This window comes from Battus philenor, unplaced genomic scaffold, assembly GCF_028537555.1.
Source record: "Battus philenor isolate CCGP_79_NKW_IND1 unplaced genomic scaffold, ilBatPhil1.0.hap1 SCAF_23, whole genome shotgun sequence".
NCBI lineage: Eukaryota > Metazoa > Arthropoda > Insecta > Lepidoptera > Papilionidae > Battus > Battus philenor.
In genome coordinates this window covers 4,849,486-4,868,219 of record NW_027181686.1, presented here as the reverse complement: position 1 = coordinate 4,868,219, position 18,734 = coordinate 4,849,486, and the positions used below count along the sequence as shown (strand labels likewise).

Below are 18,734 nucleotides of genomic sequence, written 5' to 3'. Positions count from 1 at the left end.
ATTATAAGATGATGTTACTTAAATATACTGTATCAATTTATTTTTTGTAGTCGAATGTGATAGGTCAATAAATTCTAGGTGTACGAATTCGGATGGAAAAGATTATATAAGGTGTAATTTCTTATTATTAATATTATCTTTGTTCATAAATCTAAATATAATTTTGCTATTCATTTAAGTCATGCTGGTTATTTATTTGTTCGATCATCGGTGAATATTTTAAATAAAGAGTGCTGAAATTGGTGAAGTGTTTTAGATCTGTGTGTTTTCTATGTACAATTCGTGAATCGTGCTTAGATGTTTTTAATAAAGTGCATTACTTGTCGTATTTTTCATTTTTTCTATACACACCTTTATTTGCAAAGGTTTCTTTGAATTTAAACTTTCACCACCTGAAACACTTTTGCTAATTGAGTATTTTGAAAAACTTTTTTTGCTCAAGTAATATTAGTCCTACATTTTGTTTTTGTAATAGCCCTTCTCATTCCCAATCGATATTTATATGTATATTAGCATAGTGTAACTTGTAAAGTAACAGATTGAAATATATTAAACACTTTATTAATGTTTCAGATGTTATTAATAGTAGAATGATTAAGACATTTTAAATAACTATATTGGCGACCCATATATTTTATGGCTCCGATGCGACGAAGTGTCCTACAATCCAAGAATAAAGTAATCGATACGTGAAAGACTGAAGGCTCCTTCCCTTGGTTAATAACAATTTATATATTGTTCAGTCGTTGAGAAAAAATTGCACACCTTAATTGCCAAAGATTTTTTTTTAAATTTGGTTTTCTAAGTATAGTGTCCACAGATAATTTAATATTTTCTTATTTGTTAGTTTTATTTACTTATTTCCAGTTATAAGAAAACGATTGATTTTAAAATATTATCAGTCAAATTTGAACACCATTGGTAGTAAGTAAATCTGAAGGATTTTTATTTTTTTTTATTTCTTATAAGATATCTTTTGCTACATAGATAAAAAAGTGGTGACGAGAATGTTAATGTAAACCCATCAACGTTTGTTATGATTTTCATCTAAAAATACTTAACCTTTAGCCTCACACTGACCCATCAACGCGATTTTTAAGGTTTCAGTTCACTCTGAAATTCCTTACTTCCTAAATCGGATTTTAAAGTATATTATTGGTTTTTTGTTACACAACGTTTTGTTGCGTCAAGAAAAAAATCCAATATCATACTATGCAATGTAAATGATTTAGTTTTTTTTTGTTTTAATTATTATATGTCGTCAGTGGCAGATTTTTTTGCACGGCTTTCAATCCAGCGAAGTACTGCTTCAAGTTTAAGTTTGAAAACTTAATATTTAATAATATTAGTAGGACCGGAAAGTAATGTCGCTTTCTTAAGTTAAAATCACACGACTACTTTTTTAACAAATTTTTATATCTTATCAACAATATATTGATCTTCGTTATTAACAACCGTTTGCGATCTAGTATATGTCTTCCAAGTATGTAATTAGCTAACAAATGACAATCAAATATCGATATGCGCAGTAAGACATTACTTTCCGGCCCCCCTAATATAAAATGTCCAATTGTGTAATTTATTACACCGAATTGATGGACAAATTTGGTGAATTCAACAATTATTTATATGCAAAAGTAGGTTTTAGTTGCTAACGGTTGTTTAATGTATGTTTTGCTTGAAGGCACTGAATCAATATAGTTATCTTTGTTTATGGACTCACTATACGCTGAAACCTTATGAATGTACGTGTCAATGTCAGCTACACGTAAATCTTTCTACGCGTAATACCTACATGTTAATTTTAATGTCTTGACTAGTTATGAACGTAGACAGCTACTTACAAATATATGACTTTAAGTAACCATATGTTTTATAAAATAATATTACACTTATGTTTTGATACAAGTAAATATAGTATCACAACTTATTTATAGGGGATATATCATAATCGCCACACTTGGCAGTGAATTCGCGAACGCAAAGTGATCTTATGGCATTAAGAGGATGCTGCTGCCTATCATCTGGATGTCACTTTGTTTGTAAGCAGTGTGGCAATCTCATACCACAAATTATTAATTCCCAAACTCTGAGTTAATATGATAGTAACCTATGGTCGCAAGTCTCAGTACTCTACCGAGGGGCAATCACTACTCTTTAAGTTATTACTAGCATTCTTATATTACATCAGAATTGGCACTGTTTCTGGCAATTTAATAAAATTTGATTTGGTGTCAACGAAAATACATTGTTTACAATTTGGCTTCTATGATAATGTATGTATTGGAAGTAATTCTGAGTAGAGAAAAATACTGAAAGAGAAATAATTAAAGTTAATACAATTATGATGTCATTATTGTTGTTCGTAGTGTCATTGAATAAAGTTTAAAAATATGTAGTGAGGATTAGAACTTTACTATAAATAACTATGTAACTTGCTATACTTTTTGAAAAGAGCTTTTAAGTCTTATATTACAATCGTTTAAGCTTACCATATTTTAATTAAAAAATAAAGTTATTAGCTTATGTAATAAATTGATGATAAATCTAAACTTGACTATTGAATTCGTCGAATAATAAATGAATGTGTCATCGACTTACCTCTGTCCCGGACTTTTGCTCTCACTGCTTGCATCTTTACTGGAGTCGTCGTCTTCTTCTCTAGAGGTTGTTGCTGAGAGGGCTCTTGAAGATCCAGCTTGTACTTCGCTAATTTCATTATCTTCTCCTTCCGATGTTCGAGTTGTACCTTCTTCTGCCTAAACAAACGAAGCCAAGAGTTATTCTCTTATACGTACACCGGACTTAAAATTACATATTTTTTTAAAATAAGGAACATTTATTTAAATAAGAAAAAAAGTATTTGGCAACATTTATGAATAACTTTAATTGGATAGAAACTCAACCGTAACTGTTATCTTGATGAATATTCCATTTTTGAACAATTGTTTTGATCTGGACCGAGCTTGTTAGTGGTTAAATTGTGAATACCGCAGGGACATCAAGTGTCGGTGCAGAATTGAATATTGTGCACGCCTACATAAAGACCAACGAATAATTTTAAATATATAAATCTTAAAAGTAAGTTTTCACATGCAGAACTATAAGAAATCAACGTGCATTAAAAGAGGTAATAGGTAATAGGTAATAATAAAAAAAATAGAAAAATGACACTAAAAATTATTTTACACGCAATAAATTTTTTTTTTAATTTAAATTATTCTTATAATTTGTAGTTAGGTTTGACCTATAAGGACAATGCTTTCATTGAAAATTACAATAGGGATTCAGTTTATCGTTTCTGCTTTGTCGGTGAGTGGATGTCCTAGCCAGCTAGTTAATTGTATTTATGTCACATCTTGTCTTGTCTTGTCTTCTTGTGTTATCTAACTATTAAACAATTCTGGTTATTAATTTGATTTGACTTGTTCTTGTCAAATACGCATGCCTAATCTTTAAGAATTGTGGTTTTCTGCTTATAATGCTTCTTTGATAAGTCAGGCATTTTAATGAACTATAGTGTTGGAATAAGAAAAAAAAGTAATGATATTGACAATTTTTAGTATGTCAATTATTTTCAAACATCGCCGCGGTGACCGGTCTAGTTCTACCCGCTTCTAGCGACTTCCGGGGTCTACCCACGCCGTCTCTACCTGCTCATGGTTGCCACACGAGAACTGACCACAACGGCCAACCGTAGCACGAGCAATGTGCTCCACCCACTGCCTATTCTGACGAGCAATTCTTAGTCCTGCATCGGTGACCTTGGTTCTTTGGTGCATCTCCTCATTCCCGATTGGATCTCGAGTTTAGCTTTCTACATTGCTTTCTGGATGACCTAGAGCTTTCCGAGGCCCACCGTAAGTGGTACACCATTTTACAATAAAATTATTCAGTAATTTTAAGTCTACAACTATAGTGGCTTATAACTTACCTGTATTATAATTAAAGGAATTCTTTCTTCGAGAGTTCCATCAATTGCACTTCTCATATTCTTATTATATGCTCAATATTTATTAATCATTCAGATGTTTAATCTAGATATATATTTATATTTAAAAAAAATTAAAAAAGGTTACGTCATGTTTCTTATTTTTTGTCATGGAATTTATTTAATTTTTTTTAAAAACGTTGTCACGGCTTATTTTTATTTCAAATATTAAATTTAGCACCAAATTTTTAATTTTATTTTTAAAAACTGCTAGTAAGTGTCTTTGAACATATTAGGGGTATGTAGAAAGATTTTAATTTCACGATAAACATTAAATTAGAAGTACAAAGAAAACTTACAAGTTTATGTTTACGTAATAATTATATGTAGTAATAAGTGTCAAATAAATATGTGACTTTATTCAAGAAAAGCTTTATAGAATTTATAAATTTTTTATACATCGTTTGATATGCGATTACTTAACTTTACCAATATTTATAGCTTAAAATTCACAGCGATTTTAGATTTATGTATTTAATAATATTATGCAACTTGTGTCTGGCAATTTAACTACGTTTTATCATCTATAGTAATAACCAAACTAATTGTTTTTTTTAGATGTATTTTCATTATACTACAGGATGCAATAGATAATGTTAATTTTCGGATCGAATTTGACTAAATTTTCTGACCTCAAGGAATGACCTAAATAACCTTAAGGATGCATATAAGCAATTGATCGCATCTCATCTACGGAGAATTTGTCTTGAAGCTATTAAATAGCACGTAGCCTTAACATTAAAACCAGTTAATGTCATGTCATAGCAGGTAAATAATGAATTGAGAGTAAGGCCCTCTCAGGAGGGTTGTAAGGTATAATTTAAATGTTAATTTTGTTGGGATATAACGAAATTTTCTTCAAATTATTTGCTCCTATCTCATTTTTGTCTCTATCTACTCTGCCTATATGTTTAACGAAAAAAAAACATTCTCTATTAATGAAATATGACAACGTATATATAACAAATCTCAATTTAATTCCTATTTTAGAAATAAAATACAAAAAATTCATAGATTCTGCAGAAAATATTCAATTAGTACAGTTCCAATGAAAAAGTCTGCCAATTAACAAAACAAATTAAACTTCTGTAAAAGCAGATTATGCTGGATTCAAATGCGTCAATTAAACAAAGTTTTAATGTCATCAATCTGCATTCAATAATTCACGGCATTCAAAAGTGGTTCCTCACTTGGTGCCTCGTGGCAAGCTGATAGTTGCTCAACGTGTCATAGTTGGGGCTATCGAGAGACCAAGGATTTACTTACAAAGTTGAATCAGGAATGAGAAAATCCGTTGACGAATGAAAGTAATCGATATAGTTCAGCGGTTTAGCAAGTTGAAGTGACAGAGGGTGGGCCAGTTAGTATCAATTACTAATGTAGGCAAAAGGTTCTGGAGAGAAGACCACGGTCCGGGAAGTGTAGCGTAGGACGTTCACCGGCAAGGTGGGCAGATGACCTTGATATAGTTCTGATGGACATGTATGGAGGAGGCTTTTACGGTCCAGTAGTTGAGGTTGCTGATGATAATTGATGTTAGGTGTTTTCAAGAGCCTGACTTTAAAACTGTATAGAAGAAAGAGAAAACGGTATGTGTGTAAATATAATCGAGTTTCAATTTCAAGGGATTTGCGGAAACTGGATATAATGTTTTTAGTTCCTAAGTAACGTTGCGCAAGATTACGAATTCTGATGTTTATACGGAAATGTGCAAATCATGTTACCGTATTATATATATATAGTAAAATAAAAGACGAAATTATAAAACATGTCAATAACCATTTCTGTGTATTACACTCATAGTTAAAGAGATCGATTTGATATAAAATAGTAAATAAATGATTTTAATAATAACATTTATATCCTTTGATGTTGATTACAGGACGAATTTTATACGATGAATATTTCCTTTTGATTTTAATGTTCAATGAACATTGTGATTTTTAATCTACATAGATGTTTAAACATGCGACGAGTTATATTTTTTGGAACGATATAATCTGTCGAGTTTTATTGAATAATGCGGATTTATGTAATAACCTAAGAATATTATTCTCAACCTTTAATTAGCTTGTTACAAATAACTTTTAAAAACAAAAGAGTGAAAATAGAAAAAAGGTTTCTTCGTTTTTATTAACTGTTGTAGTAGTCCACTTTACGTATATCTTGGACGTTTAGTAGTCCACTTTACGTATATCTTGGATCGTTAATGAAGCTCAATGGGGTTTTAATTAACCTCTGTGCGGACAACAAAGAAATTGAAGTAAAAGGCATCTCCTAAGATTACGTTCTTGCAGACAAAATGTGCATTCTCGTCTTGTTTACAAATTTAATTTAATATATCGTTAAGGAGCTGTTTACTTTAAGAAGATGGTTAATTAGTTATCTTTGTAACTATCCTTTCGATGTTACCTCGTCGGAATACAAAACGTTAGTCCTGTGATTAATAAAATTAAAATTTGTTTATGATGTTTTACTGTTACTATCTATATATCAGTCGCATGCTCGATTATTTAAATTTGCGAATAGTATATACCTGGAACAAACTAGGCAAGTGCAATTTCGGGAAAGAAATTAATTGTCAAATCCAACTCGGCTGGGCGGCGTTCAAAAAATTAGGAAACATGTTTTCATCTCATACTCCTCACTGGCTCAAGCTGTGTTACCAGAGATAACTTACGGTATTGAAACGTAATCTCTTACTCAAAGCAAGTTCGCAATTGCGTAGAGAGGCTTATGCTCGGTGTTCATCTTTGAGAACGAAAGGAATAATAAGATTAGTGGATTGGAAGTGGTAATGGGCAGGCTGATAAGCATAGAACGGTAACGGGGGTATCAATGTATTAGATTGGAGATGAGACCAGACAAAGCGGACAGTTTATCGTGTTAAATGTTGGTTAATGCTGAACGTTTGCTGCTTTCTACTAGTCCTAGTAGAAATCTAGGAGGAAATCCCCAACAATGGGGTCCTACGGCTGAAAGGATGGTGTTGATTATATGCAACATGTTTAATTCAGAAGGTGAATTCACGATGTATCTTAGCTGATTTTTTAGCAAATGCATGAAAAAAATGTTATTTCCATAATGTACGTAAATAGAAACCAAATCGATTGATTTAAATGTTGGAAATCATTATAAGGATAATGTACACTCGAATTGGAAATATTTTCTAAGCGACTCTGTAACTATCGACGAAGACATCTTTATTTGGTTTTCGCACTGATTTCACGCTATATGCTTCGGTATAGGACAATTTACTGGTAGATAAGCTAACCATACACATGGCTGACTCACAAAGGAAGGGCCGCTATTCCGATATACAATAGTCTTGTAAGAGGTCACCAAAATCAATTATCATATTTTATATGTATGTGTATAAAATTGAGACCTATTACCTGTGTACACGCCATTACTTGAGAATGACTTAACAATTACATTCATATTTTTTACAAGTTGTTTTTGAAAGTTGTTGAAGTTTCTTATACAAAAAAAAAACAACGAGTATTTAAATTATGTACGTTTGACAGTTCGTTTTGTATACACACACACACACACTCATATATATATATTAACATATTTTTTTACGATCCTATGCAAACATTGGTACTTAATTTTCCTTTGGAGGACGTGTGTAATGAAACAATGACAGATAAATTTCATTGTGCATTTCTTAAATATGTTTAGCATATATAAAACTGCGTTGGCTAACTAGCATGTCAAATCTTCATGCTAATAGGTGTATAAAAAGCAAAGAAACCATCTAATGCAAAATGCAGGCTGGTTAGAGGTTATTTTAACATCTTCACATACAGCGCCTTCGCTACGCGGAGGTTTCAGATAAACTTTTCATTTTATCAACGTTAATCATACAGCCAATAGCGACTTTCAAATAAGCCTCCTAGCGGCAGATTTACGTCTATAAAGGGTGATTGATTATACGTGTGCTTTAAAGAGGTGAAAGTAAAATACCTTTGCTGACTACTAATATATGATACAAAACCATACCAAAATCGACGGTTTCAGAAATAGTAAATAATGTACTGATACTGTAGTAACACATAGCACTTAAAAATTAGTATTACTACATGCTATAGAAGTTATTGCAAAGTCGCAATCTAATAAAAAAATAAGAGTAACAAATTTCAGAGTGATCACTTTGTACAGGGTCATTGGAAATTGCTGACAAATGTGCTATAAATTTACCTCTTTAAAACTTTTACAACTATAACCAATCATCCTGTATAACAATGAGAAAATAATGTTCCGCAAATCGCCCGTTAAAATAACAAAGGTTTTTATTATTCACAACCCGTGTCTCACGCCGTGATAATAAACGTAACAGACATGCACGTAACTAGAATTTATATCTTTTTTCGTACGAAGGTGACAAATGATAGGTCGTTATATCGACATCGGAAATAACAAAGCAAACTCCCCCGACCATGTCGCTTACAATAACCTTCTTTCTCGCGGAAAATAAATTTCAAATAAAAAGATATATATCATAATAGAAACATTTATTAAAGTTTGACGACAAGATTGCAATGTTTTTATGTTCGTTTAATAAAAAATTAACGGCGATTTATTTACACAACATAAACACTTTATGGCATTGCCTTGATAAAATAAGTTTGTTTATGACGGGACTATCACTGCTGCCCAAATGGCATTTGCAGATTCCGCGGGTTTGAGGTGGCAGGGCGCAGAGTACGCCTAGCCTAAGACTTCTCTTAAACCAACGGAGCTCGTGGGCACCCAGGGGAGCCACAGCTCGAGAAGCTGCTTACTACTATTTTACTGGATAAGGAAACCACCAAGTTCTTAAATGGCTTCGCTTGACGCTCCATGAAGTCACTAGGCTCTTGAGCCTAGTTAGCTAGCCCTTGGATCCCCACGAGGGAATCTCGACATGGCTGTTACTCGTCGGTAACAACTTAGCCGAGATTCCGTCGCCCGAAAGATGATCGCCCAAAAATCGAATCTCGGCTTTGTCGGTTTTTATTGCCTGGCAAATTTATAAAGCCGTTTGTAATCAAAGTAATTTATAATATGTCAAACAGTAACCCAATATATGGGAACTTTAGTTTTTCTATATTGAAATAAATAGTTACACCTATACGTATAAAGGCACAAGACAAGTCCAAATCTTGAAACTGATTGCACCGGTTTCTCTCTTTTGAAAAAGGGCCTCGATGTCAAATGTTACGCGATTTTACAGCGTCTTGAATCTCAGAGTTACACAGGAATCATTTCCTTGCCCTTAAAGAGGCGTTGCCCAACCTTATATACAGTAGATCGTAGTGGCCCGAGCCGAGTCGATCGTGAAAGCCTTCGGGCCTCGCTACCTGTTAAAAGTTTTAAGCTCTCCACCATCAGCGCCTTGCCCTTGAATCCGCGGAAACTACGATGTTATTAAATCAATCTATCAATAAAAAAGTCCACTTACTTACACCTCTTCAGTGTCACTAAGATAATTGTGATACCATAGAAAAAATAAAGATGAGAAAAAGAAGCGTATAGAAATAATAAAATTTAGTACATAAATGATTATTGCAAATGTTTTCCCTGGGTAACCAGGACAGGTAAGGTACGAGAGGCACGCAATGGCGGTGGTCATATATAAAGTACCAGTCAGAAAAATCAGCAAAATTTAGAAACAGATCACATCTCTTTTAGAAACAGTCCAGTAAAAAAATTACTCAAAAAGAAATAAAGTTCATCACGATCATAATTCTTAAAAGCATTTTATACTTAAAATTGAAAGCTGTAATATCGATTTTACAATAAATAATGATTATTAATGGTTCAGAATTTCTAGTATAATTTATTCCGGCTATAGTGATTACTTAAAAGCACAATTGCGAAACAGTTCCCGCTAAAGTAGAAGCAATGTCTGAAAATAACAGTGTTTCATTGATTGATTTAGGTCGTTAATATTTCTGATCATATTTACTTCACTGTGCTGTTACAGGGCAAATGTAAATATGGTTCGTCAACTATTATATATAGTAGAGACCAATAGAGGTGTAAAGTTTGTGATATTGTGAATACATAGCTCATTTTTAAATAAAAAAAATTGAATTTTTGGCACCTATTTAAAATCACCTTGAAAAATTGGTTCACTCGAAAATGTGCTATTTAAATGCAACAGTAACTGTAATAACAAATAATTATTTTAATATGTAGTAATCCGAATTTCGAAAACGCTTTTTCTTGCAATATAGTCATTTCGTTATTTATCATTTTTGAAACCATTGACTTTGTCGCTCCATATTTCATATTAATTGACAGTTACCCACCTATACATTTATCTCTTTAAAGCTTTTACATCTATAACTCATTACCTTATTGATGTTAGGAAGTATCTTGACTATAGCAGAACTTGTCGATATCTAAGCAGTACTAGAAGCAAGTCGACCCAATAAATCAGCCAATTCAACGAACAAGGCTGTAAAAAGAGAACATTTCGCGTACAAGGTCGAGTGGTCTCGGCTACGAAAGACGTTCGGTCAAGGGCCACGTTTCACTCTTCATGTGTACACGGCCGTATATAGGCGGTGAGTGCCTTGTTATCTTTGGTTCCATGCATTATTCCTTATAATATCTTGTGGTCTTGTTCATATTATTTTCGACTGTCTTTATGATTGGACGATTTAAAATTTTTATTTTGAAATTAATTCTATTTTTTATTAGCTATTCGGTTAATTTTTCTGCTGCCTGGTGGACCGACGACATAGTTAAGATCGTTAGAAGTAGCTGGAGCGGTCAGGGTAGCGATACTCGGGGAAGGCCTATGCCTTGAAATGAGCATCAAACGTCTGATATTATGATGGTGCTATAGATAATAAACCTGTCAATAAAATAATTATCACTAAAGATAATAATTGAATGTCTAATTTTTTTTTTGGTTTCCAAAGTAGGTTGGTTGGTCTCTTATTACTGTCGACTTCCACACAAAAAGGCATTTACTATTCTAACTATTAGTCGATTTATATTGAAGTTCGTAAAATAAGAAAGTCTTTGGTTTAATTTTGTTGATTTACTGCTTCATAATTAACAAAACATTATAAACTTTAAAAGAGGAGAACCGCAGAAGAACCCAAGTGACTGACGTAGTTTGAATTGCTTATCTGAAGTGCAACAGACGGCAGCTTGGGCCAAAAGATTGTCGATTATCATCCACGTGCCGGTAAACGGGGCGTGGTTGGGCTCCCCTCTAGGTAAAGGTCGAAGGAAGTCGCTGAATACGGGCCAAACCGGTCGTCGTGGCATCCTTCTAGGGTGGCCTACACCATACAGAGGGCGTACATCGGTTGTCGTGATGATAATGATGTTGGACTTTTCTTTGCGAAGTTTTGAAAAAAAAATTACTAATTAAAAAGTTTATAATTTAACAAATTAAAAACTACCAGAATTTTTTTTATTTCGAACAATATAATGTTCGTCAAAATACGATTGTGTCATAAAACTGAGAGTCAATGATAACAGCGGCTGACCGCGACTACCCTCACTTGATCCAATTACACAGTCGTTATGGTTTCAAAAGTACGTCATAGTTCGTACACACTACATCATCGATCTACTTTTGCCTAGAAACAGAGGAATACATGAAATAGTAATGAATATTTACACAAATAATATTAAAAAATTAATTTATTTATTACGTTGATTACTTTTTACTCGACAACAACGCTATTGTTAATGAAAACAATGTAAGAGAAAATTACATACCTAATATTAGCTTATTCAAAGTGGAATATATGAAATGTTTACACAGTGCGTTTTTATGTAGCTATTTTTAAAATGTTGATTTATGGATGAAAATATGAAGAAAAGTTTTAAATTTTTTATAAGCAGGTGTAATGGAAGATAGCTAGAGGTGAAAGTACATTTCCTAATAAGAATATATCTGTATTTAATTGTTGCATTTGAAGGCCAAAATGAATTATATCTTTAGCCGCATTTTTCTGAGATTGTCAGCTGTGCGTATTAATTAGGAAGACTTTGTATTCTTGCTTTGTATTTCTTACTATCTGCTTTAATTTCCTGCTCATCGCTGTGTTCTTAAATCGTGTGAACGTTAAATTAAAACTTGTTAAACCAGAAATTTTTAAAAGTTGTCGACAATTTGTAATGATATTTTATATATTATGCTTTACGACTTCTGAATAAAAAGAGATAAAATCATTCTTAACATTAAATCAACTAAATGTAAGGCGTAACGTCTCTGCATTACATTATTCATATTCACTACGCGGGTTCTGCATCCATAGCGTTGTAAAGAGAATAGCCGGGTACAGTGATCTGGGCCTATGTAGCAAATTAAAGGAGACCTCTTTTCCAACCTAATTTTTAAATAATACTGGGACGACCGCACAAATAACTATCACAAAGCAAAAGGGGACAAAAAAACGAATTCTGCGAACGGCCCTGTCGGTGCTAACGGCTCGACGTCAAAAAAGTACATTACTTATTTACTGCAGCTGGCAGACGGTAAGATAAAACTAAGTACGGACCTCTATAGAGGCTTGTCTTTGGGATATCATTGTTGTTTCTTTACCTCATCTCCTTACCCGCTTCGAATCGTCTAGAAATTATCTGCCCGTAGTATTTTGGGACAGGTCTCTCGAGAATAAGGGGAGTTATGCGTCTGACCTCTTAGTGCGAAACGAAGCGATATTCGGCATGATACTGTAAGTTGAAGTTGAGTTTGTGGCGTGAATACTGAAAGTGTTCACGAAACTACAGTCTAATGTTAGCGTAGTTACGAAATTGTGATTATGTGGCCTTTGCTATGTTCAGCGCCGTGAAATGACACAGCGTATGAGTACAATTGGCAGTTTTAATTCGAATCCCACCGTAACAATACTATGAAAGCTGCTTTAAAAGCCCATTCCAGAAGTAAGCAGTTGTTCGTTCTTTATAGATGCTAATATTTCAGCAGTTTACAGAGAGATACTTCTCGCTCACACGTCTACTGCATATAAATTTACTATATAGGATAATTATAAATGTAAAGGTTTTAAAGGAGTGAATGTATACCTGGTTTGCTATCAATTAATGTATTTTCTTTTCCAAAAATCAAAGGTTTCAGACAAAAAAAATAATGTAATGAAAACATAGTAAAAAAAAGCGTTTTTAAAATTCGAATTACTAAATATTAAACTTTTTTGCTAACGAGCTATACGTTCAACCTTTTAATGCTTTTTATATTTATAATCTATACCCGGATTAAAATGAGCTAAGTGCCGTTTGGTTACGGAAAAATATCCCGCGGAGACAAGAAAAGACATTTATAATCAATCCACCTGTATATAATTAAAATATTTACGTAATGTAATGGAAGCGGCTGCCTACTATGTGACAATGTGTCAGCGTAAGCTATTGTCTAAGTTAAACAAGTTCCCGAATGTAACCGCTTTATTAACATTCCCGAGGGCACGTTTGAACTAAAACAGAGGCACGCTCTATTCAATTTTTATTCGGTGAAAATTAGATATATATTTTTTTCGTTTTCCAATGTTCAAACAATGGTAGAAATGAAAATTTTGTTCTATTGTTTTAAATATAGCGTGTTTTCATATAGCCTGCAATTTTGTTTTGAATATTGAACCAAATATACGATATTGGTTTTCCACTTTAAAAAGGCAGCCTAATGTTTATTTAATTTAATTAAAAGAGGCTGTATCACAGAGATAATGATCTTTTGACGGTGATTAATGTCATTGTTTATTTTGTAATCAGGCGCTTTCAGTTTGTATTTCTACATAATGAATTCTGCTAATTTATTGTTAAATGTTTTTTGAGTTTACTTGTGTATATTATGTCGGTATTATAAAATATTGTAACATAGAGTGATTAGCTCCAACTGTAAAAGCTGTATTGCTCATTTGCTGTATTTAAATATAATAAATATATGACAAACCCTAAAAATCAGCAATTTCACAAATAATAAACAGGGTAGTGGTAATATAGTAAGAAAACGCTTTTAATATTCAAATTGCTACATATTAAGTATAATTATAGTTTACTCTATGTCTCTTGTAGACTTTATTCTGCTAGAAGTTATTGGCATGTCGTATTCCTATAGAAAAAAAAATTAGAGTTACATGTTTCAGAATGATCACTTTACACAGGGTGTTTTTGCTAACAAATGCCTGGTACATTCGCCAATATAAAGATTTTATTCCCTTAAAAATTGCCCTGCATATTTATGAAACATTTCCGATTTTTTTTAAATTTTAAAACAAAGATGCACTATTTGTTTTTTAAATAATAGTTAAAAAAATCGTTGGATTTTAATCACAATATAATTACCCAACAAAGTTAATTGGTCGGTAGTAAAAATGTATTTTAAAATATTGGAACGTTGCCAGGATTTCCTGCGACTGAACGTTGGAGGGTTTTGGATACTCGAATTAACAAGGTGAGATTGGGGATACCATAGGAATGCACGGGGAATGTTACATTGTTTCAACTGTCAGTTGTGGCAATACAAAACGTGCAATAAACGAGGAAACTAATTTTCGTTCTAGAATGACGTTTGAATTTATATTCAATTGTTTTTGTACATTTAAAATATTAAAACTAAGAATTAAATGAGTTATTTACAAAGAGGATATATAATATTGCGTGTTAAAAGAAACGTTTTTTTTTTAATTAACTGAATTTACAAATTGTAATAAAAGTGACTTTAATAAACTTTGAATGTATTAATAAGAATTTAATAAATAATATGACTCTACAAAAGTACAATGATCCTTCTGAAGACAAATAGTCTATTACATATTAAAGATTTATATAAAAAAGATTACCATATTAATGGCACAAATTAAAGAGGCGAAATAGTTGTTATTAATAATGTAACCGTCCATCTGATAGAATGGACGCACCTTTACAATTCATTATTGCAGATTGATATGCTCGTGTCACGGATGAATAAATATTATAAAAAGAAATTTAATTAAAAATATATTACATAGTTTCACAACATTTTGAAATAAATCTATTGTAAAATATTACAATGATTTGGTAAGTAGCTTTATTGCTTATTATAAAAGCTTATAATCATCAAGTCAGCCTATACAAACTTTTTAGTAGGCCTTCCTCAAATATCGCCACGATGCCTGATCTTGAACTGTCTGCGTTAATCTACTTCCCACCACCTATACTATGTCCCGGCCTATCTAAAGGGAGGACTATCCTTGTTGAATCTACCTGCTCATTATTACCTCGCGAAAACATTTTGGCATTGTAAGAGCGATGTTTCGTCCACAAAAAAGCTTAACTCTTTGAAGCTTTATAAAAGTATTTATTAAAATTACATTTCAATTTTTAAGGACGTAGTAATAAGGAACTACGCAAAAATACCTTTTTTACCTGGTAATAATTTTAAAAGTTTCTATACGTAGATAATGTGTTTGCATATTTTTATATGAATTAGTGATATTATTTATTAACATTATATAATAATGTATACTATGTTATATACATTACTCTAGTCCAGTTGATACATCCATTGTCCAATGACAAAGTAAACAATAACAACTTTTGACAAGCATTTTAACAGTTATCACATATACAGTATAAAAACAGGGAGGATTTAAAAGTTTTTAATGCCTGAACAATATGAGACAGCTTTATAAAGATCGCAACACATTAAATCGGAGCATTTATAACACATTTTTCAAAAACATGCCTTTGTTTTTATTATTTCGTTTATGAGGCAAATAAATTTTAACAGTTTTTGGAACATTATTATAGTTTAAATAGTATTGTAACTATGAACATTATTAACCACTGGTTTTAGTTTAAAAAGATTCCGTTTAAATTTTAATGCATTTTTTAATGAAAAAGGATTTATATGCCTAATTAAATTTAATCCTGCATGATTAAATATAACAATGCTTGTTCGTAGCATTACAAGGGCTAAAAGATCTTACAATTTTATGTCAACGTGGTGAGCATAAACGTAAAGCTTCCTAAAATTAAATGATTTAATAATCTTATTTCTTATCTTTCAAATAAACCAAACACAACTTCTTTTTATTTAATTTTTGTCTTATTTTGATAAAAGAAGTCTCACTTAATATTAAAAACTCATAAGTTAAATATTTTCTGAGAGTAGTTGAATGTAAATTCGATTTCAACAAAGATAACTATTTGCTTAAGTGTAACACATGCCTTATATTTGAATAAACGCTCTTTGAATGGTGCATTTACTACGTGAAAAATATCGCTAGTCCCTGTATATAAATTTGATATTTTACTAAATGTTGTTTAAGAAATATATGTCCTAGTTAAGAGTACTTTTTGTTTTTTTTTTAATCTTCTTACGTTGTTTACTTATTGTACTCATTAAGTAGTGGTCGCCCATCGTCAGGGGACTGAGACTTGCGATTTTAGGTTGCGGGTTCGATGCAATCTTATATAGTTAACACTTTATATGCTAACAAAAATAAGAACATTTTTTAAATTGTTTAGTCTTATCAAAAACAATTATTTTATAAAGTCTTTGAATACTATACCACAACATCTGTCACGTCATCAGTTCTTAAAGTTTTTCCAAACACAATTTTGTATTCTTAGCAAAAGCTGCGCAAAGATTTAAAGAGACATTTATCTTAATTCTCTAGAGACGCTTTTAGAGCAGATTGTTTCATGCGAAAATAAACGTTTTGTAGCATAAATAAATTATGAAAAACAAAGAATTTATGAGGTAGTGGTTAGTTTCTAGAAGATTCATGCGAAATCTTATCTTATTACTCTACTACTAAAGGAATTATTAACGTTCAATGCTATACATTCATAGATAACCTACTCTGTTTAAAATTCTGTTATTGCACTGCTTAAATGGTAGCCCATAGCAGTAGAAGCCTGGCGGTAGAAGACTAAAACTTACGATCGTAGGTCGCGGGTTTAATTCCCGAGACACAGTCTTATAAATAATTCACACTGTGTCAATTAATTATATAGTATTGCCACTGCTCATAAAAAAGTTTCCAGAGGATAAGCAACAACGTCCACTGCGTACCATAATACCACACTGCGCTTACCAACCCACAAGTGTAGTAATTAATGTATATCCCCGATAGATATCTTTTAAGAATTACCATCTGTAAAGTTTCCCAAAAGATATCTAGGACTGCTAATATACAAACATATATTTACATTTGTATATATGATCCGTGAATGCTTCTATAATTACACTATTTTTGTATTCGTATTATGACATCTTGATATTAATATATGCAAATTTCAAACTTAGGATGTCCGCTGCCATGGGCTGTTTCAATAGCTTTCTAATAAAATCTGATGAAGGTGGACTTGCGTTTTCTGACGACTTCATAAAGGTCATCATCTTGGCGGCCTTGTAGGCGGAAGGCCTGTGCTGCACATTTCAGTTCTGAGAACTATAAGACGTGTCTATTGCCAATTCAATTCGCTTATCCGCTCGGCAATGTTTCTTCAATAAATTTCTGATATTATATTTTTTCTGTTTTTTTACATTGTCAAATGGGTTCGGGAATAAAACTCTCGTAGGTTACTATTACTATGTCAGTATGTAAAATAAAAGAAGTAAAAGGACGCAGAAACTAGAGCTCCATTTAAATATTGAATTTTTAATGTTATTATAATTTAGCCGTGAGAAAAAATTGTATAATTTTTAAAAGTATGTTTGCACATCATATTGAACATTTCATATTTTGATATTCATTTGCATGTGCATGTGTATTTACAAATTACCAAAAGGATTATTTTCAGATTAAATATACACTTCATAACGTTTTCATTATTCCAATAATGTAATCCGTGAAAACGTTGTGTGAATATATGTTCATGAGATTTCAACACACTTTTGGAGGTTTTGTGCTTCGACCCTTCGTGCAATTAGCTACGAATGCATACGAGTTTGGCTATGTACACATTTCGTCAGACTGCATTCAAACTTAACACCCTGAATTTTAATGAGTTAGTTATGCATTTGAAAAAAAAAATAGTTTTTTTTTATATCCGGTTTACTATTCTTTGTTTTAATTTTGGTAATGGTTAAAAGAATTAATGATCATTAGAAAAATTGCGATTTATCTCTAGAAATAAAAATAAGCTTCTTATGCTTTCCCTAGGCGTCATAAAATTAATTACTCATTTGTGGGTAACGTTAATGATTTTATAATACAATCAAGTCTTATATTTCTAAATTATCATGTAATAAAGGTAAAAAGTTTACTGAAGAAAAAGTTGTAAAACTTTTTACATAAAGGTGCAAAGGATTTTTAAGTAATGATAAAGCTTAGATTGCTCTTCTATGTTGTGGACATTGGACAAGCAACAAACAAATATAAGCAGTTTGTGGTTTTTGTAGGCTCTAGTCAGATAAGGTTTAGTTAGATTTCCTCGTCGCAATTTATTTTAAGTTGCGAGATGTCTTTATAGGTAAAAAACATAAAAAAAGTTCTACAGTACGTGGTTGCGATGATTTGTGATTCAGTTACTGTTCGGCGGCTCGATTTGCGTCAATTTCAAATTGCTTTTATTTGTAACTACTCACTCAAAGAAAATGTAGTCAAAAGTTAAGTTAAAATTACCGAGTCAAATCTTTCGAAAAGGAAATTTATCTATACTCGTCAGTGGATATACAATGTTAACTAAAACACATAAATAACTTTTAATATTATTTACGATTTAAAAGATTCAACGATGTGTTAGACGACGTTCACAATAAATGTAAATTTAAAAATGT

At 31.9% G+C, this 18,734-nt stretch overlaps 1 protein-coding gene across 1 annotated transcript in view; it reads right to left on the bottom strand.

Moving 5' to 3' along the window:
- Cngl (Cyclic nucleotide-gated ion channel-like) overlaps positions 1 to 18,734 on the bottom strand; it is a 135,249-nt gene that overhangs the window by 30,787 nt on the left and 85,728 nt on the right. Inside the window, exon 3 of the mRNA XM_068767757.1 lies at positions 2,602 to 2,759. Within this exon, the coding sequence (XP_068623858.1) occupies positions 2,602 to 2,759 (158 nt within the window). The remainder of the gene's footprint in view (positions 1 to 2,601; positions 2,760 to 18,734) is intronic.